Genomic DNA, 27,753 nt, shown 5'->3' with positions numbered 1-27,753 from the left:
TAAATATCAAAGCCCAGCAAAGTGCTTTTAAAAGAGCCATTTAAATTCTTATTGCACACACCTCTAACTTCAATCGAACTATCCGTGTATATAACATGTATAATTTATTTGAAAAATGCTGAAACTAAAGTTACGTGGAAAAGAAAACTATGAAATGCTAAACGATACCATGCATTCAGTGTATATCTATGATAAAATAAACCAATCTTAATGTCAAAAAAGACATAGCCAAAGCTCAACAGTAACTAAAACCGCTGTCAAGGAATACCGTTTCAAAAGTATAGCAAAACCGCTTACAGAAATTACAGTTTCAATTAGTTCTATGCAGCAGTCTTTTCAGGTGCAGAGGTTTGAGCTGGAGGTGCTTTGCCTCTAAACAACTGGAAGTTGAAGAAAGCATCGACTGCAAATATAATAGTGGCGATAAAACAGCAGATCTATAGAAAACAGAAACAACGTCTAAAATATCTAAGTCGTTTAAACTATAGTACGCACGTGATTGACTAACCGTAGCACCAATAAGATGACCGCATCTTGCATCAGCATTTCTTGCCTTCAGGTAACTACATAATGTATGATAAGGTCCTTTTTTGTCGTTATCATACTTGCGAGCAGCATCAGCTAAGACACAACCGGCTATAAACAGCATCACAGCCCATATCACCAAATTGATGAACACCTAAAATCGTACCATTGCAAGAATTTTGGATTTCACAAAACCAGGTGAGGGTGAAATACGACATGATACGACGCTAAATTTACAAACTAAAGATTAATGCAATCAAGCGTTGCATCATTTATAACAAATACGATCGTGACTAAATGACCACACGAGTACATACGAGTACATACGTGTGACATACGAGTACATACTAGTACATACGAGTGACATACGAGTACATACAATTGGACATACGAGTACATACTTTTGCCAACAAAAGATGCAACCTATGCCTGAAAGAAAAATTCTTTATCACCTACCAATCACAACTATCATCACTCAAAAAACGTAACGAACTTATCTCCTCTTGTCGCCATAGACACAAGGCACTATTATCCAATTTGTAATCTTACACTCAACATATTATGTAATTCTATCTTAATTTTTACTCTAACTTTCTCTTGTATATACAACCTAGCACATGCTTTTGTATTCATTTAATATTATCCCCTGAAGAGTGAGAAATCACGAAACAGGCTTGTCGGGATGAAATTGTAGTTTTTGTGTATTTTCTTCTTATCAATATTTATGCTCTGCTCTTGAGCATCGAGCACTGTACTTACGGAGATTGAAATAAACAAAACTTCCTATATATATATATAACCCTAACCCTAAACCTAACCCTATATAGTCGTATGTCACTCGTATGTCAGTCGTATGTACTCGTATGTTCTCGTATGTACTCGTGTGGTGTTTTAGTCACGATCTAACAAATACTGTTTTAACAGAAAGAGAAGTCAATTAATATTGTTCTCCTACCGTCAAAGGCCAGTTAATGAAGGTGACTTTTTCATGCAATCCAGTAACAAAGAGAACGACCATTATGATAACAACAAGCCAAGAGACAACGATGGCAAACATTCCAAAATCCAAGCTACCTTTATTCCCCCCAATATCGAAGGTACTATGGCCATAGGGAGGAACGTTTAAATCTGCTTTGTCCAAAAATGCACCAAGCGTACCTATGGCAACCAACAGTATAACCTAAAAAAATGAAGTGTAGCATTACAAATTATAAAATAAAGACAATGAAACGCGTGCGCTGATTGGTCTAGAGCCTGTGCAAAACACATCTGTCAAACACAAACCAATCAAATCAATCAAAACAATCAATAAGTCAAAGAGAATTTGTAAATCGATCATGAATACGTTTTAGAGGAAAAATTAAAATTTTGTCTTTATCGCATTGTTGTTATTTTATAAAAGAAATAAAAGATGCTTTTCGTGTTTGCAATGGCTTATGCAAACCTCGAAGACGTTTGTGAGAATTCTCGAGCAGTTGCAACCCTCGACCTTCGGTCTCGGGCTTGCAATGATTTTCTCTCGAGTTCTCCCAAAGGTCTCCACGGTTTTCATAAGCCTGTGCAAACACAGAAAATATCTTTTATTTCTTAAATGAAAACACCTACTTTCCGAACCATGGATCGATTCACTGGATCTCCGAATCGAAGCTCTGGTACTTATTCCAAGTGCTCTTTCACATAGAACTATTTGTTATGATATACTTCTAGTTTGGTGTTGCTCTAAACTTGGAATTAGGCCGTTAGAGTTAGGGTTTGCTTGGGTTATTGTTAAGGTTGTATTCTTACTGATTCTTTCGTACTACTAGCTCGATGGCGTTAGGCGTATTGACACACAATACAATCACATGGTGTGATGTGGTCTACCATTACATGTGCGTAATACCGAACTTGATTCTCAGCCAGATTTTGAGATTGATTTAGTGCTGAAATCGGAGCTCAAACCCTGGGCTCGTTAATAAGTGTCTCATGCAATATACGTTCACTTACTATATATGTTAGGTTTTGTGATGTAGCCATCTACCTTCTTTAGTACATATTGGCTTACACCAACAAATAGAGATATCACAGATAACTATTACGATCACATTTATTGTTCAACGTCAGTGTCTATGGTCTACGATCCATCTTACAATGGTCAAACTACTTCTATTTATACAAGATATTACCCATGGATATATTTGTTTCTTTACTAAATATGGTTAATTTACAATCAAAGGAAAGCTATTAGGAACTTTAAGAAATATTGTGATTATTGCACATAAGTATCTCTTAAAATAATCATTTAGTTAGTCACACTTGATTTAATTATTTACTAATTACAGGAAGAATATGAGAGCATATCTTAACAATATACATAGACACATTGCAAACGATCAGGAAACACGTTTACTCATCAAAACGTGTGTCACTATTTGAATTTAACAATTTACTTACAAATGCTGCTATCTTCAAGAAAAACGGTACTGATTTGACAAATTCGATGCCTTTCGGTATCGTTCCCATATTTGACTACGATGCTAGAATGAGAAAAAGTGAAAGTAACATAAAAATGTTAAAAAGGCGACACGTCAAAATTGTTGGTAGTCAAATTAATGAATTCTAATTTGGTTCAAAAATATTCATGCTTGTGTATTTCAATTTTATTTTACATTATTCCAGATGCATTGTAAAAAAGTGTACTTTATAGTTATTCAAAAGTTCTCCGAGATCCGTTCATAGCATGATTTTAAAACCCACAAAGAAACGAATGTTTACTCGGTGTTGACAAAATGTAAACATTAAAAATGGCAACGAAGCGAAGCTCAACGTACAAAATTTGTGCATTTATCGCTCTTGAAAAATTTCAGTTCGATTTCCATCCCCAAAAACTAACACTTACCAAATCTTTAAAGATGAGAAATCGAGTGGTCTTGAAAATTGAAAGTTGAAAGCTGTTCTTTTAGATTTAAATAGTCTCCCCTACGGACGCACATCTGAACTGTTCAAAAGCGGATCTCATCTGCACTGTATAATTTTAAGCAAGCTTATGCATAATTGATAAACCAATTCCATACAAAGGGTCTCAGCCCAGATTATGAAATACATTAAGACCGATAGCTGTTGAAAAAATAACAATGCAACAACAAAATTACACGTTCAAGCATTTTGATAAGTTTTTGTATTACAATTGTAGCAATGTTAGATGTTTAATTTTCGATTTCCACACTGCACTTCTTTCCGTCTTCGTATTTATTTTTGACTTATCCAGACTACAAAGACGGTTTATGTTGCATGTTTTGTGAAAATGTGAAGTCTGACAAATGAACATGGAGATTTTATTGTTAACTCTTTAGAAAAAAAAAGGATCATACCCTGCAGCTCTCGGTTGATACTTGATGGATAGTTTGACAGAGGGATGTAGTAAGATTGATAATTGGTGGGAAGAGGGCAATATTCACGTCATATGAAGTCTTGCGTTGTTTTGTAATCTATTGTTTTCATAGAAATATAACGTGCATATTGCCCCCTCCCCTCCCCCAATTGTCAATCTTCGACCTTGGTTTGATATGAATTAATATTAATAAAAACGGTCTGTCCATGACGATACAGCTATTGTTTATGTATTATACAGTATTTATCTTCTATTTATGTCAGGTAGAGGGGTATCTGGGTCCATATTTAGGTCGGGGGTAACTTTCTTTTCTCAGATGTTTGTGTAACAACTGTTTTGCGTAAATGAAAACTATGAAAATGCTGTATGACATCGTGCATTCATTGTGTTTGTAACATAAGACGAACTTATCTTTATTCATTGCATAAAGTAAATAAATGCAATTTCAAAAGTCCCGTTTAATTTGCAACTGTTGCTGATTCTGTAAGAAAGTTCATTAAAGCATCAATGAAACTGTTAAAATGGAACTGTTAAAACAGCAGACCCAGAGAATAGAAACGACGTACAAAATAAGACTTATTGAACACGTGATAAACACACACAGATGAGTGCATCTTGCATTGTTGGGCACACTTTTCTGCGCCTCACAAAATGAAGCAGAAATTTAAGTTCTTTTTATTATTATATTTTTGACCAGAAGCAGCTATGAGAGAACAGGTTATAAACTAAAGTACAAACCACATCACCATGTTGATGAATGCCAAAAACCACAAATTTACAAGAATTTCAGAATTCACAAATTCAAGATAATAATAACATGGGATGCAATGCTTTTCGAAAACAAAACTACCAACGCATTTTTGCATGCAACGTTGTTAATGCTATCTTTGTAACATGTATTGTAACGACTGCGGAGCATATTTTTGCTTCTGTTATATGAAAAATAATTCAACAAAATATTAGTATTCTTTCTTTAGAAATCGAAAATACTTCGAAATGGTTTTGATATTTATGACGAAATTGGAGTCAATTGAAATGTGGACATTTGGAAATGTGTATAAAACTTGACGTTCAATGATCATTATTTTCTGCTATTATCTTGTTTCAATTAGCTATTCTGCAGTTTTTCTAGATTTTTTGGGTTCCGTCGTCCGCTTTCTCTCCCCGTAATGAGTCTGATATTATATTTAGTTATAATTTTCAGGAGGATAGGGACTTTGCAAAGAATATAAAGCATACGCGTTGTCTTGCATTTTTGGTGTAGATATTTGATGATCAAAAATCTTTCAATTTATTTATATTGCGCTTGATAACATTTTATCATTTATACTTCGAAGTTCAAAAATTGAAATTAAAATTGTCCGTATTTAATGAAGATATTTTATTTAAAAAACCAAACACGAAAGGATGCTTGTACTACCGTTACATGAAATAGTACAGTTTGAAAATGATAAGTCATAAAATATAGACAAAGTTAGACAGGAGTTTAGTACAACTGCTTGCAAAAAGTACTTTTTCAGCAGTTCTACTGAGCAGTCGTTGCCGGCGCCGAGGTTTGAGCTGGAGGGGCTTTGCCTCTAAACAACAGGAAGTTAAAGAAAGCATCAACTGCAAATAAAATGGTTGCAATGAAACAGCAAACCTAGAAAACAGAGTTAAGTGATGTAAAGTTGACAAAGCAAAAACTTTCATGAGTGGACGTATACTTCATATAAGGTTCACAGAACGTGACTAAGAAAACATTTCAACATGTTACTGACTAACCGTAGCACCAATAAGATGACCACATGTTGCACCATGGTTTCTTCTGTCCAGGATATCACAAGATGAAATAGGAAAAAACGCAAAATTCTTATTATACTTGCGAACAGTATCAGCTATGAGACAACCAGCTATGAACAGCATTACAGACCATATCAAACAGTTGATAAATACCTAAAATTAGACATTAACGAGTATTTTGTATTATGGAAACCATAATTTAAAAAATAGGAGATGTTTGCTGTCTTTGCCCAGATACCGCCAGCTATCTTAAGGCTGATTTCCATTCAGTGCAAATTGTCGCGCAATTGCTTTCTTTTGAATTGTGGCCAGCAGTGTGAAACTGTTCCGGTCAAGAGCTTACAATTGAAAACAAGGTGATCGGAAAAAAATGATCGCGCGCGACAATTCGCACTGAATGGAATTCAGCCATTTAGTGCAGTATTAACAAAAGCGAAATTACTTACCGTCAAAGGCCAGTTAATAATGCTAATTTTTTCATGTAGTCCACTAACAAAGAGAACGGCAATTATAACGACAACAATCCATGACACGACAACGGCAAACATTCCAAAATCTAATCGACTTTTTTCTGAAGTAGGGTCTATTTTGTCCAAAAATCTTCCCAGGGTACCAATCGCAACCAACAGTATAACCTAAAGATAAATGTGGCGCTGTAAAATGTATGCATCTAATGTATAACATACAAAATATAATATGTGCATACTCTCTGGAAGATTGTATAGTTGAAAAATGTTCTTCATCGAAGAGTCCTTCTCTATTGAAACAAAATATTTAACTTACAAATTCTGCTATCTTCAAGAAAAAAGGAACCGTTTTGATGTATTCAAAGCCTTTCGGTATCGTTCCCATGTTTGGCTATAATGCTGGTATGAAAATTGAAAATAAATTAATTAACGTAAAAGTGTTAAAAAAAGTGACACGTCAATATTATTTACTTGTCAAATTAAATAATTTAGTTCAGCAATATTCATGCTTCTGTATTTCAATGTTATTTCACATTATATGCCAGCGAAGCACAAAGCAACATGGCGTATAATATTTTACGCTTTCGTTCATTTCAGATATAATTTCATCCACAAAAAGTAACACTTACCAAGAAAAATACAGCTACTTTAAAGATGAGCAAGTATCGAGTGGACTTGATAACTTAGAGTTGAAAGCTGTAATTTATCCTTCAAATTGACTCATGCTGCGGATGAACTGTTCAAAAGCGGATCTTATTGCATAATTTTAAGGAAGCTGATGCATTAGTGATATCATAAAAATCAAGAAAGAGGAACCAGCCCAGATTGTAAAATAGATTGGTTAAGACCGAGTGAATATTGTTCAAAAAATGGTAGTATAAAAACAAATTTACACATCACAATATTTTATTGAGTTAATATAACATTAACAATATTTCATTTTTATTTTTCTATTTTCTTCTCTACACTCCTTGTTCTTTGCATTATGAATAACAATTGCACCAGGTGGAGACAGCAGGATGTTTTAATTCTGTAATGCAAAGTTTTTCTACAAAACTTTTTATTTCCTCAAAATTTTACTTCCTCATCTTCCATTGAGTAGATACCAAAGTATTGGTATTTTAATAGTGAAATATTAGGATATTTTTTACTGATAATCAAATCGTTTTGACTAATTGACTTTAAATGTTTATTATACATTTTTTTCGACAATGAATGGTAACATGTTTGTAGACGTAGATCGTCCAGGTTAGTATAGTCATGAGAAGGACTGTTTTTGTTGTTGTTGACTGACGTTTCGACAACAACAAAAACAGTCCTTCTCAGGACTTTACCAACCTGGACGATCTACATCTACAAACATTTAACGATACTCCTGGGTTCAAACCATTTACTTTAACGAATGGTAAATTATTCATATAAAAATACAATCTTTATTTTAAAAGCGTCTTTGTTGAATATCTTTGAATTCAATCTGGCTATCTATATCCCCCATCTCTGACTTATTTGACAGGAAGAATAGCAATTTTCTGACAAAGACTTGTTTGTTTTTTAAATTTTGTTGGCAACGTTTCAAGTTTCGTTTTCGGTATGATTTTATGACAAGGTAGCTAATTTATAGCCTACAATCATATAGCAAAATATGAGCAAAAACTTTGAACGTTAAATGTTATCTTATTGCACGGGAAAATGCCACAAATGGAAGTAAAGATCACTAAAAACCAAAAAATATTCTCAAATCAAGTAGGTGTTAGGTTTTGTGATGCAGCCATCTACCTTTTTTAGTATATATTGGCTTACACCAACAAATAGAGATATCACAGATAACTATTACGATCACATTTAATGTTCAACGTCAATGTCTATGGTCAACGATCTATCGTACAATGGTTAAGTTTCTTCTATTTCTTAGTTTCTTTACTAAATATGGTTAATTTACAATCAACGGAAAACTATTAGGAACTATAAAAAATATTGTGATTATGCACATAAGTATCTCTTAAAACAATCATTTAGTTAGTTACACTTGACTTAATTATTTACTAACTATAGGAAGAATATGAGAGCATATCATAACAGTAGGTTTGGTGATGTTAATGATAATTTAACCTTTCACTTTATACCACAAACGGAAGTAAAACAATAATCATGCGCAGTTAGAATTATATAACTCATAAGTGTTTTAGAATTCTTGAATTGCAACCAACCTCCAGGAAATTATCAAGCCATGACGTAACACGTAAACCACCTTTTCTCTCAGCATAGTAGCCAGCTCAAAAATTATGGGGGGGGCAATAGTTCTGCCGCATTACCACACAATAAAAATTATACAGAAGGGCCACTCAAGTGTGTGCCGTGTCCTTATGGCCGCCATCATTCCAGCAAGATACTTAAGCTTTTCACTGTTTCCAACCACTGCAAATACATGACGTCATTTTTTGCCAATGAAATCGAAAATTTTTCAATAAAAGAAATGACGTCGTGTCATTTCTGTGGTTGGAATCAAGTGAAAAGCCCTAAATATCTTGCTGGAAAAAAAGCTGCCAATATGCGCGGCACAACATGCTTGAAGCCAAAAACATCAAAGGCTCCGACACGAGTGACCCTTCAGTATATTCCATATTTTGTGGTATTATGTCCTTTTAAAATTAATGGTTTTCTGCGGATAATAACATGCATAAATTAATATCGCCCCCCCTGAATTATCGACAAGCTACGGCTACGCCACAGTATTCTGCAGCTTACCTTCAATTCAGAAGCTCAAAATCTTTCTCAACGATCGTTTGGCAACCTGCGTGAGCAGAATACATATTTAGAAATCCGTAAAAAGTTGTTACTGAAAAATTTGATCAAGCTGTTGTATAACTACACCATCCCCTTAGGAGTGAAAGAACAAAAGAATTTTCACAATCTTGGATACATTTGCATTGTAAATAAAAAAATCCCTTGTTAAAAAACGTCCAGCATGGCATGGTGATTTGAACAACAAGAATTAAAAGATTCAGGCGAGCTTTCAACTATTGAATATTCTACACCTTTTACGGAATAATACGATGTTTGGACGCTATTCAAGGCATCTTTTGATGCTCGGAGATCGGAAAAATGACGGATATACTAATGATGAAAGTCAAAGGCTACTTTAGGAAGGTTCATTAATTCAAGTAAATCACCAGCAATATATGATACTTACTTTTATCAAACTACCAGAAGGTGTCGCATACATCCTTTTATATTTCATTTGATGTTGTGAATCTTTCGAAGCGGTTTTATTTGAAAGTTTTTATGACAAAATCCTAGTCGCTCAAAATCCAGCAAGATTTTTAAGCTCAATCAAGAGAGATAGTCCGGAAAGTTTTTGCGAGTCTTACCATTATGCGACTATCCTGATGAATGATTTTGTTGATGTGTTGTTTAAAACCAATTTTTTGCACGAAACGAAAGATACAATAAAAAAAAAATATTTATTGCATTGAAATGATGCGAAAAGTTTTTATTGCAGTGGTAGGCAAAATAATATTTTTTATCAAAATAATTTTGACTATCATTTTGCTTTAAAAATAGTTATCGAGTGACGATGTGTAATCTGTCAATATTTAAATAAGGAAGTTACAATTTTTGGACACGAAGCAAACGAAAGAAAAGCACGAATTTAAAAAAGAATGGCCGAACCACAACTTAAATGTCTGGAAGAATACATGGAAAGTTTCTGAGAACATGACAGAGTCAAGCAATAAAGGTGAGACATGGCAGTAGACAATGATTTGAAAGTAGAAACATTGGGCGCTTTCCTTTCGCCCAAAAACACCAGTTTGAATTTCCGGAATGCTCTTTGTGAAAATGGAACGAGCTAAACCGCGCGGCGCGCGCCATCTTGCGTGGCTTTTAATGTTTATTATAAAATAAAATACAATGAAACGCGTGCGCTGATTGGTGTAGAGCTGTGTTTGCATTTGCCTGTACAAACCATGGCGCAAACACAGTAAACATTTTTTATTTTTTAAATATTGAAGATCAAAAGACCTTTAATTTTAGAAAATCGACAATGATATAGAATCGTAGTGTTTACAACTGAAAATTTATCGATTCAAATCCAAATTATCAGAATGAGCACATTTTATGAAAAAAAACCAACAACAAAAGCACTAAAACATCTACTGTTACATGAAGGAGAAAGTTTTGAGTATGTTAAACGACACTGTATAGTCAGTGTGTATATATGATGACGTGAAGCAGTCTATATTTCTATAAAAAAATGGCAAAAGTAAAGTTTTAGTACAACCACAGGAGAAAGTAAATTATAATTAGCTTTATTTTCCTTGAGTTGAAGGTGCCGGAGCAGGAGACGCGTTGTCCTTGTACAACTTGTAGTTAAACTTAGCATCAATTGCAAATATTTTGGCTGCAATGAAACAGCAAGCCTAGAAAACATAGATGGTTATTGTAAAATTGAAAAACGCAAAAAAATTTTTATTTGAGGTAATTCATAATAAACTTAAGAACGAGACTAAATAACCACGTGACTGACTAACCGTAGCGACATAAAGATGGCTGCAGTTTGCATCAAAATTTTTCGCCCTTTTCAGCGTATCACAAAATGTGAACAAAAATAATGTCTTTTCAGTTTCATACTTGTAAACAGTGTAAGCCAAGAGACCACAGGCTACCAGCAGTACTGCAGCCCATAATATCATGTTGATGAGCACCTATGAATTAGACATGCATTTACAAAAATTTTGCATTTCAAAAAATAGTCAAAAGACCAATATTGGAGTAAGGTGATGCGAAAGATCAAAACAAATTTAGTCACAGTAAAAACCTTTTGAGAGAACAACTCAATGTAGGTCATGTTTCTAAAGCATTTCAGTAAATTAAGGTGTTATGTAGGCAATCGCGTTGGATGTGAAAATATAAACAGAATAAAACATTCATTACTCATAGTTACATAAAGTATTTACAATGACATTATATTAGCGTATTTTCTTTTAATGATCCAATCAGCAACGATGACGTAAATAACGCAGACCCCCATAGAGACAACCAAAGCAATGTAGACCAATTAAATTGGCTGGTTCTGCTTCACTATAGCTTGCTCATTGTGTCGTTGCAAATTTTTTTTCTTTTAATGCTGAATTTTTTGCTCAAGTGTTCTATTTTCTGCTTAATTTGCATTGTTGCACAAATTATTTCAAGTGCTTTTTTCTCCCTTCGTCGCTTGGCTGTTGTGTGTTGTTGCCTTCCCAAATTATAGAGCTAGCTAAGACTCTAATTACTTACCGTCAAAGGCCAGTTAATGGCAGTAATTTTCTCATGCAATCCACTAACAAAAACAACGATCATTACGATGACAGCAACCCAGGAGACGACAAGGGCAGACATTCCAAACTCTAAGCGAGCTTTTCCTCCATAAGATTCGAGAATGTTACCTTTATCTACTTTGTCCAAAAATCGCCCCAGTGTGCCGATGCCAACCAACAGCACAATCTATAGATAAATGAAAAGTCGTATCAGGCTAATACATACGCATATAATAATGGTGCATAAAAATATGGTATACGTGGCATGGTCATTGAAGGGTGGGGTCGTAACATTGAATAAAATAATTCACTTACAAATGCTGATATCTTCAAGAAAAAAGGAACCGTTTTGATGTATGTAGAGCCTTTTGGTATCGTCCCCATGTTCGGCTATGATGCTATTATGAAAGGAAGAGAAATTAGTGTCGCAATTAGTACAAAGATTGACACGTCAAAATCATCAATCGAATTCCGAATCCAATTTGGCATCGTTGTATTTTTTCTTGAGAACTTCAAATGTCATTTTTTCGTTATTGAAGCTGCAACGTATAACTGAAGGTAGCTAAAAATGCATAAATGTCCTCATTCCAGGATTTATTACTAAGGCGAGAAAGAAACGACTTTTGATTACGAGAATTGAAAAACTATAGAAACATCAAAATGACCAACGATGCACTCAACTAGCACTGTTGAACTTCTATCTAGCGATGTAGCCAACACTTACTTACCTGAATAAGTTTCTCTACTTATTTTCGAATGTAAAGCAAAAATCCAGTGGACCTGATGCAACCTGTTGTTTAATGGCCTCGCGTGACAGCTAGACTGTTTGATTGCGTGTTTGTTGTATAGTTTTGAAGGTGAGACTTGTGAATTATTGATGAACCGTTTTTTAAAGGAATCCAGCTGCGTTACGATAGTAAAAAGAAAAATCACAAAATCTTAAAGGCAAAATTACGCAGTTAACTTTTTTGATGCGTTTGGCGTTGTAGAACTGTAGCAACATTCGAGTTTTTCATTTAATTCTGTCGCCCGATTTTTTCATTCAATTTTCCAAAAATGACATTCACACGGGCCGGTTTAAAGTGAATTTTTACTTTTGTTATGCAAATTGTTCGACAAAAGTATTATTTAGTTTTTAAAAGCTGATTTCCTGTCGTAAACGAATACAAAAATATTCGTTGCTTGTGAAATAAGGATTCGATAATAAAGAAGTGGAATTGATGATGGATGGAAAAACGTTGAAACCGAAATGAGAAAAGATAAAAGCCGACCAAACCGTCTCCAATTCAACAAGAAATCGCTTGACTTCAAAAAAGCTCAAATGGATGAAATGAAAGAGGTTGAACCTTTGTAAACAAATGGGAAGATCTTATAGAACAGCGTGTTATGGGTATAAACGTTTAAGTTAAATTAGGTCATTATACCAACAGCTGGATCAACGTATTTGAAATCATTTCGAATCTCTTAGAAATTACAGACGAAAAACTGGATAAGTAGATGGATCGGTCAATGTTGCTGGATCGAAAATATCGCGGGTAAAAAGTTGCGGGTAAAGTCACGTGTACAAAAAACTCTTGGAAAAGATTGAAAGAAGTTGACGTTGAATTCTCAAGAACATGCTCTTTGAGTTAACCTTCTCTGCTATCAATAATAAATAAGACCCGGTGCTTTGGATATTTATGATTTATGTTTGTTATACCTATCCAATTATACATGTGTTGGATTTAAAGTACTTTATGTTTAAATCGTGAATGGTCCTATACTTACCAACCGTCAACAATTGAAGGAATTACTCCTATACAACTAGATATGTTGTTAACTTGACACTTAGAAGATATTGAATAGCGTTGCCAAATGTAAAAATTTGCTTGCATTGGAAATTAAATCACTTATAGTTTTATAGGAAAGAACAACTTTCCAATTGTCGGAAAGTGTAAGTTATACTTATGACGTACGAATGCTTTTAAATTTACGTCAAGCGATTCAACCTTAATGCTAGTGTTTTTTTTTTATCGTTAAATTAAAGGATTTACAGAAGACTGTCATTTTTTTTGCCATCGACTAAATTTAATAGAATAGTGTTGTTCAAGGTGGAACTCAGCATTTTCTACTCTATGAGAGCATAAAGTAGAAAATGCGGAGTCCGTGTTATAGAAGTATCTATTCTTTCGTTTGAAGAGACTGCGCATTTTTCACCATGCCATTGAAAATACAATTAGCTTTTCATACCAAGCTTCACTAACCACAATTCAAGATTTACTTGGATACAACTATTTTAATGGTAATGAAGCACTTAGTTGCTAGAGAAAAGCAAATTTATAATCGTGGGAAAGTGCTAGTTCTACATATAATTAAGCCATATCTTATAATCTTTGAACTGGGTGTTTACAATTTCAATTGAATAAGAGCTTTAACGGCAATCCCTTCCAAACAAATAGCACTTCCTTTTTCATTAACAGCTCATTTCTTTGATTTGCGACAACCGTGGAATTATGTCAAAGGTACACTTTATAATTTGATCGATTGAACGCCTTTAATTTGACTGTTTCCGCTAATCCAACATCGCAGCTTCTAATAATAGGATTCACAAACTACTTAAATTACGAGAACTTACGCTTTCCCACCTCTGGAAAGTTGCTGCTCCCCGGTATAACTATAAGTATGTCATTCTCCGATGCGTTGGAATATTTGCAATTGTCAATGCTTTTCTCTTCCGAGAGTCAAACACAAATCATAAACATAGCAAAGCGCTAATGACACATTTCAAGGTTGACAGAACGTTGACTTCCAGAGCACATTCAAGTGCGCTTACATAGAAATAAAGACTTCACGAAGATTCAGCATCAACTTCTTTCAAACTTCTATATTTCCTATGAAAATAGATTTTTTAAGCCCGCGACATCATACCCACGACCCGCGACAGTTAGACATACTCCAGGAAATTCACTGTATACTTCACTGGCTTTGTTTCAACAGCGAATGTTATCTTAATTCTCGCCGCTGAAGAGACCACAGATATCTATAAATGCTTCTTTACAGAAAATGTACAAACCGAAAAAACAATCAGGAGATTATTTCTTATATCCTGCTTCAGGTTTTAAATATTTTAGCGAAGTGAAAATTTTTAAAGCAAAGTACTTACAATTAAGGTTAATTAAGGAGAATTACAAACGAATTGGCAACTTAAAAGAGGAACGTTTCCCTGCATTAGATAATGTCTTTCAGTCGGCTCATCTTTCATTCGATAGTTAACACAATTGAACAGGAGAAGACTACAGCAGATGTCCCGCTTTGCAAAATTTCAATAGTTAGCTAATGGAAATATATATACATGTATACAAGCTAAACCATGAAACTTTTTCAAAGTGCTGATTATTGGCAACATATTGCGGGATGTTAAAGTAGAGAAGTTTATTTTAATAACGTCTTTCGTCGGGCAGTCGCTGTCCATTATTATCTCTGACTTGTCTTACATAAAGTAATGACGTGTTGTAATTTTATGAAAAACACCGGTCTGTTATTTTCATATTTTGTCAACGTTTCATTTTCGGTATGATTTTATTACCAGACTTCGCACAAGGTAATATTTCCTGTCTATATTCCATCGGCAGGTATTTCTCGATCAATCCATTGAACGACTCTCTTGATGTCACTAGATTTTGTCTAAGAAGAAAATAAATCCTTTGAAAGTTGCTAAATTTTGTCTAAAAAGAAAATAAATCCTTTGAAAGTTGCTAAATTTTGTCTAAGAAGAAAATAAATCCTTTGAAAGTTGCTAAATTTTGTCTAAGAAGAAAATAAATCCTTTGAAAGTTGCTAAATTTTGTCTAAGAAGAAAATAAATCCTTTGAAAGTTGCTGAATTTTGTCTACGAAGAAAATAAATCCTTTGAAATTTGCTAAATTTTGTCTAAGAAGAAAATAAATCCTTTGAAAGTTAAATGTTATCTGTAAAAGTTTATCTTTAAAAGTTAAAAGTAAATGCTACACGGGAAAATGATACCGATGGACAAAAAGAGCACTGTAGGGCACAAAATATCCTCTGATCAAGCGATCACTGTTGATGTACATTTAATAAAAATGTGATTTTTCAATTTATTTCACAATACATTATTCTGTGTTAACTCGGAATTATCAGGAAGCTTACCTTCGCATCAGAAGCTCAACATCACTCTCATCGATCGTCTTTCGACCAGCGTGAGCAGAATATGTCTTCAAATCGGTCGAAAGTTGTTTGAAAAATGCATCAGATCTGAAAATCAAATTGATAAGAAATTTCATTGAACGATTCAAACTGCTTTCCAACACCGAATATATTCCACAGAACCTTTGTTTGTAGCTACTTACGCATTCTGGACGCTATCCAAGGCATCTTTTGATACTCGGAGAGCGGAAAAATGGCGAAAGATCCCGCTGGTCAAAGTCGAAGGCAGTTTTGGAACGGTAGAAGTTTGTCTGGGAAATAAATAAAAGAGAAATTTAGTTCGAGAAAGAAATGATGAGTGTTTTAAACCAAGTTTTATTTAAGAAATAAAAGATGTTTACTGTGTTTGCACGGGCTTATGCAAACTGAGGAGACCTTTGGGAGAACTTGAGAGTAAATTAGTGTAAACTCGAGACCGAAGATCGAGTGTTGCACATGCTCGAGAGTCAGTGCAAACACGAAAAACATCTTTTATTTCTTTTATAAAAAAAACAATAATGCAAAACAGACGAACATTTTAATTCTTCCTCTAAAATGTATTCATGATCGATTTGCAAATTCTTATTGACTGATTGACTGTTTTGATTAATTTGATTGGTTGAGCTCAGATGTGCTTTGGACAGGCTAATGCAAACACAGTTCTACACCAATCAGCGCACGCGTTTCATTGTGTTTATTTTATAAAACGAAATGTGAAATCCTTGTGTTCATAACAAATAACCTTTTCTTCCTGCTCTCTTTTCCCGTCGATTTCGCTTTGGTTAGTTTACGGCTGAAAAAAACCCAAACAAAATTAGTCTCGAAACAAATTATTTTCAAACCAATCAATAACCGTTTTCAGAGCATCATAATACCATTACAATATAAATTCCAATTTATGATAGGCGCGCGCTCATGTAAAAAGAGGAGTCCTGGGCCGAGGATAGCGTAATCAGTTGCATTTGCAAGGCATTTTATTGTATTTAAAATCTCATAAAAGGCCAAAATTAAACGCTACGATTTTTTGAAGATAAGAATGTTCTATGATTGCAAGATAAATGTGACAACCTTTTTAGCTAGAACAATTTAAAAAGTCTCTATATAATAAATATCTATGTCTGCAACCCATCTCCACAAGACTTAAGCCTAGTTTAGACGTCGAACATGAACTTTACATGAACAAAATGCATTTCAAACAAAAGATAACGACGGAGTTCATTGCATTTTTGTTGGTCTTAAATGCATTTAGTTCATGTAAAGTTCTTGTAAGGTTTGCCGTCTAAACTAGACCTTAGTTCTCAGCGCGACAATAGTTTTGTTAGTAATAAAATGTGCCTTCATTACGTAATCTACCAATAACTTAAAATCGCTTTTTTAGTAGAAATAAATTGCAATGAGTGAATGGTTTGAGCCCGGGAGATTCGTTACATGTTTGTAGATGTTGATCGTCCAGGTTGGTATAGTCCTGAGAAGGACTGTTTTTGTTGATGTTGACTGGGGTATTCATATTTAAAAAGGGATATTCATATTTAAAAATATTTAAAGTGAACCTTGGTTCAGTTTTCTCGCGTTGAGAGGGGATCACGTGAGGTTTTCTAAGTACAACTGGTGTTGCTTTTTCAATGGATACATTACACAGAATGGGAGTCTCGAGTTTACTGAAATCCAATAATTTAGAATTTCCACTCCTGTTCACATTATAAGATCCTCTACGCTGTGAAAGATCCACGTGACTTGATTCTTCCCGTTGGTGATCTTTGAAAGGAATTTTCTCATTTTGCGAGGAACATGAATCAGAGGGTAATTGAGAATCAATGGGTACATCTTCCAAATTCCCATTCACGTATTCCAAATTATTCGTTATTTCATTTTGTGTTTCAATGTACTTCTCTCCGTGTTCGCCATCAGTTTCATCTTCTGTTTCAGTGTTTCTGTCTCCATGTTCGCCATCAGTTTCATCTTCTGTTTCAGTGTTTCTGTCTCCATGTGTATCACCAATTTCATCTTCTGTTTCAGTGTTTCTGTCTCCATGTTCATCACCAATCTCATCTTCAGGTTGAACATTTTCAACTTTAACATTTCCCCCTGGAGAAGTCTTGTTTTCAATTTTAGTATTAAGGATATGAGATGAACGATCATTAGTCTCGAGAGATTTTTTATCTTCACCACTTTGAACCATAGATTGTTGCATGCTTTCCTTTGTTTCTTTGAAGTCCAGAGTTTCTTCTCCAAATCCCCTTTCTGGTTCATTCTGTTCACTTCCAGAAACTTTCTCAGCTTAAAAGATAGTAAGATACTATTGAGAAAACATTTTCCTGTTTGAATTCAAGCAAATCCTTGAGAAGAGTGAGCACTAACCAACACTGAGGTACCGTCTCATGGCTTCCCTTGGTGTTAAACATTCACCATGTGTTAATCCAATGCTGTTTCTAGGTGATCTACGTCTTGTTACTTTCTCAATTACCTTTTCAACCTAAATTATCAGTTTTAAAAGTTTGGCATCATAACAAACCTAGGCTGGATTGAAATCCAGGCTGGAAAGATTGCAGGATGGCTATAGGACTAACATTAAATTTTGAACATACAGATAATCAAATGTTCAAAGTGTGCCAAGGTGAATTCCTTTCCGCCGAAAGAGTTTGAATTAACAATGTGCAATTTGTTGATAATTTTTTCTGAAACTTCGAAAATTGTGCAACCTATTACTGTATACAAGACTTTAATGCAAAACAATACTTTCTTGTGAAAAAAGTATTTGCTGTCAATTTGACATTAAAGGATGAGTAAGCAAGAAATGTAGCCATTTGATTTAAATACATGCCACCCAAACCTGCCTCAGTTCATGGTGCATATGGTTTGAGCACAGGAGTATTGCTATATGTTTGTAGATGTTGATTTGCCAGGCAACAACTGAGAAGGACTGTAGATGTTTTTAATGACTTTTGACATCCTTGACTGTGAAGATGAGTATCATCCAGTATAAGGATGTTGAAACCTCAGTCCTTCTCAACCGTGCAAGCAAATTTTATACAAAAACTTCTCATTGTTGAATTTGTAGTTCAGTTAAATAGTCATTGAGGCTATTTGCGAATTTCAAATCAGTGACAGCCAATGAAGTGTTAGTAAATCTTCTCCAAAACTGTGCCCAGTTATAATGGTATTCTGTAAATGGAAGATTTACTAATGATCAATAGAAAATACCTGCTTATTACTAATCATTAATTTTCTTGATTTTGGTGGAGAAGATTGATCTAGCTGCTCTTTTTCAGGTGTTCTTGAGTCAGCTGTAAAATCACAACAGCAAAACAACCTTAGCATAACTTCTGTCTGTGCCAGACTAATATTCATGTATCTCTGGGTATTACAACTGTCTGCATATATAAATGCTGAATCTTTTCAACACACACAAACCTGCTTTTAAAAATGCGCGTATTGTTGAGCGAGGTGTCATGGTTTCGCTTGGTGTTAACGACACATCAATCCTTAGTCTTTTTGTGATGGTACTCCTTAACAGGCTTGTTGATGATCTCTTTACGGAACTTGACACTTTGCCTGAAGAAATAGGCTGACTGGATCTCTGATGAAAAGAAATCTTTCAATATTTTACAGTCGATATGACATTTTTTTGAAGATAGATACATACGTACGTTTTGATTTGAGGACTTTGGTTCAAGACTCGAAGATTGCAAACCTCTTTGTCTGGGACTGTTTTGATTTTGTCGAGGGCTTTGGTTTCGACTTAGCCTTGGGCTCCTTCGCGCGCTCTCCGCCATTTGAACAAATAAAATCAAAAGAGGTTGAGGAAAAGAAGAAATTCTCCTTCGATTCTGTTTGTCTTTTGTTGTTTACATATGAAATTCAAAAGATCATGTTTTGTATTATGTAAAATATTTCAATTTTTCGCGCGCGAGAAATGGAAAAATCATTGGGAAAAATTGATCGAAGTTGGACGTGCTTCCACTTTGATGAAAGTTTGCAACTTGCAAAAATCTTGGTTGCAACTGGCAGTAACTTACAACCTGTGCAACGTTATTTTACCACAAGCAGTGTACTGCCTAACACGAAACACTAGATTTTGCTGCTCAACATATTAAATTTACTTCTTATCTCCATTGCATGTCCACAATCATCTCGTATCTTTTGTAAAGCGTCACGTCCTCCGTGTGATGGATGGAAATTAGTATCAAGTTGAAACAAAAACCGTGAACACAAGGTTCAAGTTTTGGAAAGTTTTTGATGAGTAAAAAATTGCTTAAAATACGTTTAAGACTTTCAATTTATTCAAAGACATGTCTGGTGGTTCGTATGATCGTGCTATAACTGTTTTTTCACCCGATGGCCATCTTTTTCAAGTTGAATATGCACAAGAGGCGGTGAAGAAAGGATCCACAGCGGTAAGTTTAAAGTTTTCAACCATTCTGGTGCATTTTCACAAATAAAGACTTTTAAAAGTTCTTTTCGAGAATCCTTACTTAACGGTGTTGGCAAATCAACTCGAAATTCCCAACAATCAATTCAGTCTGTGTCAAATTCTGTATGTCTTTTTCATGTTCCCCTCCCCCCCGGAAGGTTGGTGTGAGAGGCAAGGATTTGGTTGTACTAGCAGTCGAGAGAAAGGCAGTGCCAAAACTTCAAGACCCTAGAACAGTAAGAAAAATATGTCTCCTTGACAACCATGTATGCCTGGCGTTTGCTGGTAAGGATTGTGATTATTCTTCAATTTGTTTCCTCACCTGACTACTGTATGTGCTTGATAATTCATCATTTTTCACTTGAAGGGTTAACTGCAGATGCTAGGATATTAATAAATCGAGCGAGGATTGAATGTCAAAGTCATAAACTTACTGTTGAGGATCCTGTTACATTAGAATATATAACTCGTTATATAGCAACATTAAAACAGGTAAAATATTTGTGATTGGTTATCGACTTACATCAGCTAAAAGTAGACATATTTACATATTAAATTAAACGTTTTTCTATATTGTTGCCAATGAGGTGCCAGGCGGGAAACAGATTCTGAATATAAATATTAGAGCCCAACAAATAATTTTAAACATAGTCATAAACAATTTGGTTTTATGAAATTTATTAAGATGAAACGTCACTCTTTTAATAAATTTCATAAAACCAAATTGTTTATGACTATGTTTAAAATTATTTGTTGGGCTCTAATATTTATATTAAACATTTTTCTATTAATTACAATACCTTAACAATGTTATCTTCGTATGTTGTACTTTACCTCAGAAATATACCCAAAGTAATGGTAGACGTCCATTTGGTATATCAACCTTGATAGTTGGTTTTGATTATGATGGTTCACCACATTTATACCAGACAGACCCCTCTGGTACTTACCATGCGTGGAAGGTATGAAAACCCTTAAATTCCACTATCCGGTTATAATTGGTGCTTCTCGTTTTTTATATAAATATTTAATCGTTTCAAATTTTAACACCCCAGGCTGGAGCAATTGGACGAAGTGCCAAAACAGTTCTAGAATTCTTAGAGAAACATTACAATGCAGAGCTCGTTGCATCAAATGATGAAACCATTAAACTTGCCATCAAAGCTCTGCTGGAGGTAGGCAATTACCAATTACATGGCAAGCCAGCAAGACTACAGAGCATTGCTGTTTTTGCCAAGATCTTGATGTTGAAAATCTGAATAATATCACCCCAGGGGGGAGGGACTCATGTTTACAAATGCACTCAAAGGGCTTGAATTTTGTGACGTTTTTGTTTTCCTTAAAACACCCAGGGGTGCTAAAAACTTGTCACTTTACACATCTTTGGCATGAAATTGTCCTAGAATCAAAGAATGATAATCAGCTGAAATTTTCATATCAGGCTGGCTATGTTAACTATCATTGCAATTGTACTATGGAATCTTTGCCATTTGAAAATACTTTAATTTTATGTTTTTTCCAAATGGTTTTAAGTGTTCTGTCATTTTGGTTTAAAGGTTGTTCAAACTGGAGCAAAGAACCTGGAACTTGCAGTTATGAAAAGAGGCGATACATTACGTGTAAGTGAAAATTGATTTCGTATTTAGTCAAATATTTGCTGAAGTATAAAATAAGACATGCACAAACAAAGGTCCATCATGTACTCAATATTTATGATGAACAAGGTGGCACATTTTTAAAGAAGTCGAATTCCATATTTTTCATAAATTCATTATCAAACTCTTCCAGCTCATCTTTGTAGTGGTGGTAAAGTTTGCGTAAATGGAGCCCACAAATTTACTTGCACATTGTACAAGTCTGATAACGAACATTTGGTATATTTAAAATAGAACTCTCATCTTTAGTGGTATAGATTACAAATTGGATGCTCAGTCCTTTGTATGTTTCTTTTTGAATTGTGTAAAATATAGCTGGTTCACACTACTCAGAGTGTATCAAAAAACAAGACTTAAAAATTTGCCAGTTGTTAGAATGTCTGATCACCATGCATGCTTTACCCATTGGTTCCTTTACTGAGCAGATTTTTCTCTTAGAAGTTGTGTTAAATTACGAAAAGCAAAAAAGTATGTGTGCAGATAACAAAGATATGATTTTCAAATGCCTGCAGCAAACAATGCTTTAAGTATTTATAAGCTTGGGTTCTGTGACAGGCATTATTACCTATTTTCTACTTAAAAGTATTTTTGTTTTTTTGATACGCAGGAATCATTGACGTCATTTTGACCAGAGGCCATGGGACTTTGACTCCTTCCTCCTCAATTTTGTTTTGCTTTTTGCACATGTGATACCAGCATCTTTGCAATGGTCTTTATCAAAATATACCATTTTTTTTGTTTCAGATATTAGATCAGGATGAAGTTGAAAAGTATGTGGAAGAAATTGAGAAGGAAAGAGAGGAAGAGGCGGAGAAGAAAAAGCAAAAGAAAACAGGGGGGAAGCCATCAAAATGAAAAAAAAAAACCATTTCTATAATATTCATGTTTTAATTCTCCAAAATATTTTTGCGATTGAACTTCAAAATGCTGTTTTTATTGAACCACAAGATGGTACATCAGGAAATTGAAATCCCCCTATCTACAGCTATCACCGAATAAATATTTTCAGATGTGAATATATGCCATGGATGGCATTTGTTAAATCAATGTTTTACGACTGGAGATATTCTGACAAACCTTCCTTTCAATGGATTTAGGTGACAATATCTTAGTCTATATATAATATATTAATCCAAGAGAATATATGTAATACATTTATCCTTTAGGATTAATATATTATATATATTCTCTGATGATGGCTTTGGAGTAAATATCTTAGTCTTAGATTCGTGCAGTGCTTTTAAAACTAAATAAGTTGTTTGTCGAAGGAAATTTTAAAACGATTATGTCTGTATTGAAGAATGAAGTTTGACGATAAAAGAATTCTTTGATTGTACTTCCTGTAAAAGCTTACCCTGCTGAAAAGGTGGTTTGTTTTCCCGCCATTTCCCACTTACGACGTCGACAAATGTTTCGGCGACATTTTTTCCGTCGAAAAAGCGCGACTTGCCGCCGCCCTCCGAGAAGTAAAAGCAAGTGTGTGTTCTCACACTTTCAGTGCTTATTTGTGTTTTAAACATCCAAAACATGAACGAGAACTTTGAACAGATTGGAAAGGCATTTATTGATCAGTTTTACAAGCTATTTGATGGCAACCGTGAAGGATTAAGACCTTTTTACGTAAGTACATGGAGGGGAATTTTGTCAACGATGTATTGTGACATGTTGTATGTGTGTGCGAGAAATTAAGTGATTTCGTATTTTATGATTCCAGAGAGATGATTCTTTGCTCACGTTTGAGGGCGCACAAATGCAAGGAGTGAATGCTATACTTGAGAAATTGAAGGTACATTCAGTCATGATAATATGTTATTGTGTCTTGTCCTATATTAGTTCTTACTCCAGACTACCACGGCCGTTTGCTATAACCCGGGCGATGATCGGGGACGCGCCTATTAGCTTCCTGGTCAGCGGCAAAAACCTTTACATAATAATCGCTATAAGTACAATATATATGTCTCTTGTATAAAATTTCATAACACAAATCAACACAAAGTATACAGCACAGTGCCCACATTGTATTATATGTTCATTTGGCGTTTACAAAATATGCGGTCTTTTTTATAACGAATGTTACTGCAAACGTGCATTGTGAAGTATATTGTTCTTTGTTATTGAGCTTGCTTGTAATATGTTCTAAAAGATATTGATGATGCTCAAAAGTATTCTAATCGTTAAGTCTTTTTTACTTGGCACTTTTAAATCTAACAATTGAATTACAACTGTATTTAATAATGCACATTTGAAGCAACATTTGTTATAAAAATGAGCACAGGTTTTGTGTCACAGATGCTGCTTGGATGACAATTAATATAAATAAAGCATATTTTGTAAAAGCCAAATGAACATATAATACAATGTGGGCACTGTGCTGTATACTTTGTGTTGATTTGTGTTACAAAATTTTATACAAGAAACATATTGTACTTATAGCAATTATTATGTTAAGGTTTCTGCTGCTGACCAGGAAGCTAATAGGCGCATCCTTGATCATCGCCCGGGTTATAGCAAACCCCTATTACCACGTTTATTTTGAGATCAGTTGCACCTGACTGTAAGATGTTTGGAAATGTTTGATTACCTAATGAGGTGATCATATGCCATTTTCATCAGAAAAAGCTTTTTTAAAGTGTTGAAGTCGGCTTTCTGAGATGTAGGAACTTATAAATAGAAATTATTTTCCTTTTTTGCAAAGATCTGTGCTGTAATTTGCTGATCCGAACCTCCCAGTAAAGCATGTAGCTGTAGTATACAATATTGTTAATTGTGATAACTTTAAAATCCTATTGCCCTCAACTTGTAACTCAAGTTGTTGCTAATTCCCAATGAAAAAATATGCCTGGCAGTCCCCTTGTTAATACGAATCAAGCAATGCTAAACTTTGCATTTATCCACTTTAGCATGGTTTCTAATTTGAAGTTTTGAAGGACTTCTTTTTCTCATTTCAGTCGCTTCCCTTTCAAACTGTACAACATGTTGTAACGACTGGTGATTGCCACCCCACAATTGACTATGGTGTGCTTGTACATGTTGTCGGACAACTAAAGGTTTGTTTAACTTGCTGCTTTTTGTTTGTTTGTGAGTCTTGTCTGTCATTGTTTCATTTTTTTTCTGTTTGGTGCTTCTTGGTCTTGTATGATTGAAAGGTACGGCGCTTGTGTATGTGTGTAACACAGACTGTTTACTTTACTGAATACAGACTAAGGCATATTCTGACTTATGTTTAATAACACCTGACCTTTATGCTAAATCTGGGCATTCTATAATTTAAGAAACTTCTCACCATATCATTGGTTTTGCAATCAGGGTGGTGGTGGGGTGGTGGTGGGGTGGTGGTGGTGTGGTGATGGTGTGGTGGTGATGGTGTGGTGGTGATGGTGTGGTGGTGATGGGGTGGTGGTGGTGGTGTGGTGATGGTGGTGTGGTGTGGTGTGGTGGTGATGGTGGTGGTGATGGTGTGGTGTGATGGGGTGGTGGTGGTGTGGTGATGGGGTGGTGGTGATGGTGTGGTGGTAGTGGGGTGGGGTGGTGGTGTGCTTACCACTACTAAATGTTTCACTTGACTCAAAAAGATGCTTTAAAAATTTCTTTGATCAATTTCAGACTGATAATGACCCACCACATAGTTTCAGCCAAACATTTTGTCTGAGACGGGATCCAGTGAATCCCAACAACTATTATGTTTTAAATGACGTGTTTCGACTATCGCTGCATCATGGTTAAGGAAAGTTTGTACGGTCCACATCAAGCAAAGACTTTGGAGCTAAGTAGCTGAATGCCAAGACGAGACGAAAGTAAATCTTACAAGTACTGCTGAAAGATTGCCACAAACAATACATCTCGTAATCAAAATTACTTTAAATAACTTTGCTATAATAAAATCATCAGAGAATATTGTTATTAGAAGACTTGTAGTAGCTATTCCTTTTTTTTGTCAATGATGTAGTTTAAGGTGGGCAATAGTTTTGTTATTATTTTCAATTTTTGATGTGTAAATGATTTAAGTTTTCTTTCCTTAAAAAGTTGCAAATTCTAAACGGTGATAATTTTTAATTTCGGTGATAATTTTCAATTTTTGTTGTGTAAATGATTTAAGTTTTCTTTCCTTAAAAAGTTGCAAATTCTAAACGGTGATAATTTTTAATTTCGAAGTTGGCTATTTTACATTTGCGATGACTAAGGGGTTTTAAATTCAAATCCTGAAGGATGTAGTGCAGTGGAGCGTTTCGTTATATTGCAAATTATCACCCCCCGGTCTCCCACTAAAAACTGTATTGCCCCTCGAGAGTGTCAGTCGTCAACCGCGAGATTCTTTTTGCTTCTCTTTTTGCTTCGTTGAAGCTATTTCGTTTTTTCAAGCGAAATGCCGAGGAATTCAATGTTCGAGTTTCGCATTTTATTGGGAGGTCGGCCCGTGAAGGAATACGAGAAAGACGGTCAGTGTTTTATTTTGACAAACTTGTGTCATCCTACGACTTACAAAGAGCAACGAGTTGAGTATGTCGAAGACCGCGAAGAAATTCAGGACGTTCCCTTAACACCTTATGAAATAGCTATTACTCTGTTAAGATCTTATGATGGGCTGCAAGCTTGGGGGAAGGTATTTATTGACGGCTCTTTCATTCAATGGGTTTTACTTCGCAAGGAAAAACAATAGTAAGTATGCTGTATTGATGTGGAAAATGGTAAAAAATTGTTGTTTTAATGCGAGTGGACTTTTTTGGGTTTGCAATGTCCACGTAAACTTTGAAATCTTTTCCTGATTTTCTGTATGAATGCATAACATTCATTAATTTTTTAGTATCCTTCGCGGCTTCAGAGATTCAGGAACAAGAAAAGAGTTTGTTTTTTCACTTCCACGGTTCGCAAGAGATGGGGTAAGTGAACAATTGTTGGTCGTGCTTTCTTGCCAGCAGAGCTACTCTAAATCGCCTGGCATCATCCATATTCCAATGATCTTTATCAAAGTAATCATTGTAAGAAGTCCTTCCCTCTTTCAAAGGGTCAGACCATTTCAGAAGAAAAAGCTAAGCATGTAGGCTGCATTAATGTTGAATTGCATGAGGCAATTTACATGGGGGTGAGAATTGGCAGGAATGTAAATCGAAATAGATATCCAAAACCGCTGGAATTCAAACAAGCAAGCAAGGATGATTCCAAGGCAGTAACCGATGGAAAGTATACAATGTCCACAACCAAACCGGGACGCCCCTTGCCTGGTGAGGAATATAGACTTAGCAGAAAACGCAGTCATGGATCACCTAGGGAAATCAGTATTTATGACAAGGGGGAGGAAATTGTTTCAGAATTACAAGTTAGGTATCATATGAAGCATACTCTGAATAGTTTAGGAATTGATGTTACAGAGTAAAATATGTACGACCAGATCATCAAACCTAATGTTTTTTGTTCAACAGAACTTAACACATATGCATACAATGCTGATTTACAAACTGTTGGGAGTTATGTGGAAGGTGTTGCGGTTGATGAAGTATTATTTAAACGTAATTTGACAAGTATTGCAAATCTATTATAGCATAGCTACATCTTATTCAATTTTGCAAGCATAACATGTTTATTCGTGCCATGACTGTGTATAAGCTGCATATGTTATAAAATATGCATATAAATTGTGCTTTGTTAAATGTTAAATGCAAGATTGTTATGTACATTTTAAATGACAGTTTCCCATGTATTTATTGGCTAGACTGGAAAGTTTGTAAGCCGTGCACCCTAGATTCGAAATTTACATGCATAAAAGCCTAGTTTTCTCAAATTTGTGCATCCAAGATCTCAGGTGTGCAGTACAAACTATTCAGTTTGGTTTATTGTTGTCACCATGTCCATATAAAGTGTTGCATCGTGTTTGTGTTAACCACGAGATCTGTGGTTAGGTTTTTTACCATTGTAGATGACTAAATTATCAACAGAGATTTTTTGTTTTCATTTGTGTTCTCTATTGTACTTGCCTCTCAGAAAGATTATTCTACAAACATCCCAGGATAATAATTTGGCTATATATGGTTACACAAGAAATGACCCCTCCCCCCCGTTAATTTTTTACTTC

At 34.9% G+C, this 27,753-nt stretch overlaps 6 protein-coding genes across 6 annotated transcripts; 3 read left to right on the top strand and 3 right to left on the bottom strand.

Moving 5' to 3' along the window:
• Nucleotides 1–87: 87 nt before the first annotated feature.
• On the bottom strand, nt 88–3,527 carry LOC124436704 (plasmolipin-like). The gene is made up of 5 exons (XM_046986673.1): nt 3,404–3,527; nt 2,959–3,041; nt 1,481–1,705; nt 509–679; nt 88–437 (listed from the first exon to the last, which is right to left on the bottom strand). Exons 2-5 carry the CDS (start codon nt 3,025–3,027, stop codon nt 321–323), a joined length of 582 nt encoding a protein of 193 aa, XP_046842629.1. The 5' UTR covers nt 3,028–3,041; nt 3,404–3,527; the 3' UTR covers nt 88–320.
• Nucleotides 3,528–10,239: 6,712 nt separating this feature from the next.
• Nucleotides 10,240–12,264, bottom strand: LOC124437010. The gene is made up of 5 exons (XM_046987019.1): nt 12,167–12,264; nt 11,754–11,836; nt 11,419–11,625; nt 10,674–10,847; nt 10,240–10,562 (listed from the first exon to the last, which is right to left on the bottom strand). Exons 2-5 carry the CDS (start codon nt 11,820–11,822, stop codon nt 10,452–10,454), a joined length of 561 nt encoding a protein of 186 aa, XP_046842975.1. The 5' UTR covers nt 11,823–11,836; nt 12,167–12,264; the 3' UTR covers nt 10,240–10,451.
• Nucleotides 12,265–14,527: 2,263 nt separating this feature from the next.
• On the bottom strand, nt 14,528–19,485 carry LOC124436676 (centromere protein T-like). Its single transcript, XM_046986645.1, has 9 exons — nt 19,268–19,485; nt 19,032–19,197; nt 18,822–18,904; nt 17,979–18,093; nt 17,171–17,897; nt 16,363–16,413; nt 15,785–15,892; nt 15,585–15,689; nt 14,528–15,101 (listed from the first exon to the last, which is right to left on the bottom strand). Exons 1-9 carry the CDS (start codon nt 19,391–19,393, stop codon nt 14,972–14,974), a joined length of 1,611 nt encoding a protein of 536 aa, XP_046842601.1. The 5' UTR covers nt 19,394–19,485; the 3' UTR covers nt 14,528–14,971.
• A 322-nt stretch (nt 19,486–19,807) lies between these two features.
• On the top strand, nt 19,808–22,702 carry LOC124437029 (proteasome subunit alpha type-7-like). Its single transcript, XM_046987038.1, has 7 exons — nt 19,808–20,014; nt 20,190–20,316; nt 20,399–20,523; nt 20,871–20,993; nt 21,087–21,206; nt 21,588–21,650; nt 22,431–22,702. The coding sequence occupies exons 1-7, from the start codon at nt 19,910–19,912 to the stop codon at nt 22,539–22,541; spliced, it is 774 nt and encodes a 257-aa protein (XP_046842994.1). The 5' UTR covers nt 19,808–19,909; the 3' UTR covers nt 22,542–22,702.
• Nucleotides 22,703–23,131: 429 nt separating this feature from the next.
• Nucleotides 23,132–25,723, top strand: LOC124436562 (nuclear transport factor 2-like). Its single transcript, XM_046986512.1, has 4 exons — nt 23,132–23,306; nt 23,401–23,472; nt 24,635–24,733; nt 25,290–25,723. The coding sequence occupies exons 1-4, from the start codon at nt 23,214–23,216 to the stop codon at nt 25,407–25,409; spliced, it is 384 nt and encodes a 127-aa protein (XP_046842468.1). The 5' UTR covers nt 23,132–23,213; the 3' UTR covers nt 25,410–25,723.
• A 251-nt stretch (nt 25,724–25,974) lies between these two features.
• On the top strand, nt 25,975–27,632 carry LOC124436641. Its single transcript, XM_046986612.1, has 3 exons — nt 25,975–26,342; nt 26,488–26,563; nt 26,689–27,632. Exons 1-3 carry the CDS (start codon nt 26,050–26,052, stop codon nt 27,055–27,057), a joined length of 738 nt encoding a protein of 245 aa, XP_046842568.1. The 5' UTR covers nt 25,975–26,049; the 3' UTR covers nt 27,058–27,632.
• Nucleotides 27,633–27,753: the final 121 nt, after the last annotated feature.

This window comes from Xenia sp. Carnegie-2017, unplaced genomic scaffold, assembly GCF_021976095.1.
Source record: "Xenia sp. Carnegie-2017 unplaced genomic scaffold, XeniaSp_v1 HiC_scaffold_16, whole genome shotgun sequence".
Lineage (NCBI taxonomy): Eukaryota > Metazoa > Cnidaria > Anthozoa > Malacalcyonacea > Xeniidae > Xenia > Xenia sp. Carnegie-2017.
The sequence above is the reverse complement of the archived record's forward strand: the minus strand, read 5'-3'. Positions and strand labels throughout refer to the sequence as shown.

Bases quoted from the DNA above. Each gene is read 5' to 3' on its own strand.
- LOC124436704 (XM_046986673.1), bottom strand. From the start codon at position 3,027: ATGGGAACGATACCGAAAGGCATCGAATTTGTCAAATCAGTACCGTTT. The intron at 680-1,480 runs GTAGGAGAACAA...GTACGATTTTAG, and splicing joins TCATTAACTGGCCTTTGACG to GTGTTCATCAATTTGGTGAT. The intron at 438-508 runs GTTAGTCAATCA...TGTTTTCTATAG, and splicing joins GTCATCTTATTGGTGCTACG to ATCTGCTGTTTTATCGCCAC.
- LOC124437010 (XM_046987019.1), bottom strand. From the start codon at position 11,822: ATGGGGACGATACCAAAAGGCTCTACATACATCAAAACGGTTCCTTTT. The intron at 11,626-11,753 runs GTAAGTGAATTA...ATTTATCTATAG, and splicing joins TCTTGAAGATATCAGCATTT to ATTGTGCTGTTGGTTGGCAT. The intron at 10,563-10,673 runs GTTAGTCAGTCA...TATGTTTTCTAG, and splicing joins GCCATCTTTATGTCGCTACG to GCTTGCTGTTTCATTGCAGC.
- LOC124436676 (XM_046986645.1), bottom strand. From the start codon at position 19,393: ATGGCGGAGAGCGCGCGAAGGAGCCCAAGGCTAAGTCGAAACCAAAGC. The intron at 18,905-19,031 runs GTTTGTGTGTGT...GTGATTTTACAG, and splicing joins ACGCGCATTTTTAAAAGCAG to CTGACTCAAGAACACCTGAA. The intron at 17,898-17,978 runs GTTAGTGCTCAC...CTATCTTTTAAG, and splicing joins GAGACGGTACCTCAGTGTTG to CTGAGAAAGTTTCTGGAAGT.
- LOC124437029 (XM_046987038.1), top strand. From the start codon at position 19,910: ATGTCTGGTGGTTCGTATGATCGTGCTATAACTGTTTTTTCACCCGAT. The intron at 20,994-21,086 runs GTATGAAAACCC...TTAACACCCCAG, and splicing joins GTACTTACCATGCGTGGAAG to GCTGGAGCAATTGGACGAAG. The intron at 21,207-21,587 runs GTAGGCAATTAC...TTTGGTTTAAAG, and splicing joins CCATCAAAGCTCTGCTGGAG to GTTGTTCAAACTGGAGCAAA.
- LOC124436562 (XM_046986512.1), top strand. From the start codon at position 23,214: ATGAACGAGAACTTTGAACAGATTGGAAAGGCATTTATTGATCAGTTT. The intron at 23,307-23,400 runs GTAAGTACATGG...TTATGATTCCAG, and splicing joins AAGGATTAAGACCTTTTTAC to AGAGATGATTCTTTGCTCAC. The intron at 24,734-25,289 runs GTTTGTTTAACT...GATCAATTTCAG, and splicing joins ATGTTGTCGGACAACTAAAG to ACTGATAATGACCCACCACA.
- LOC124436641 (XM_046986612.1), top strand. From the start codon at position 26,050: ATGCCGAGGAATTCAATGTTCGAGTTTCGCATTTTATTGGGAGGTCGG. The intron at 26,343-26,487 runs GTAAGTATGCTG...TTAATTTTTTAG, and splicing joins CTTCGCAAGGAAAAACAATA to TATCCTTCGCGGCTTCAGAG. The intron at 26,564-26,688 runs GTAAGTGAACAA...CCTCTTTCAAAG, and splicing joins CACGGTTCGCAAGAGATGGG to GGTCAGACCATTTCAGAAGA.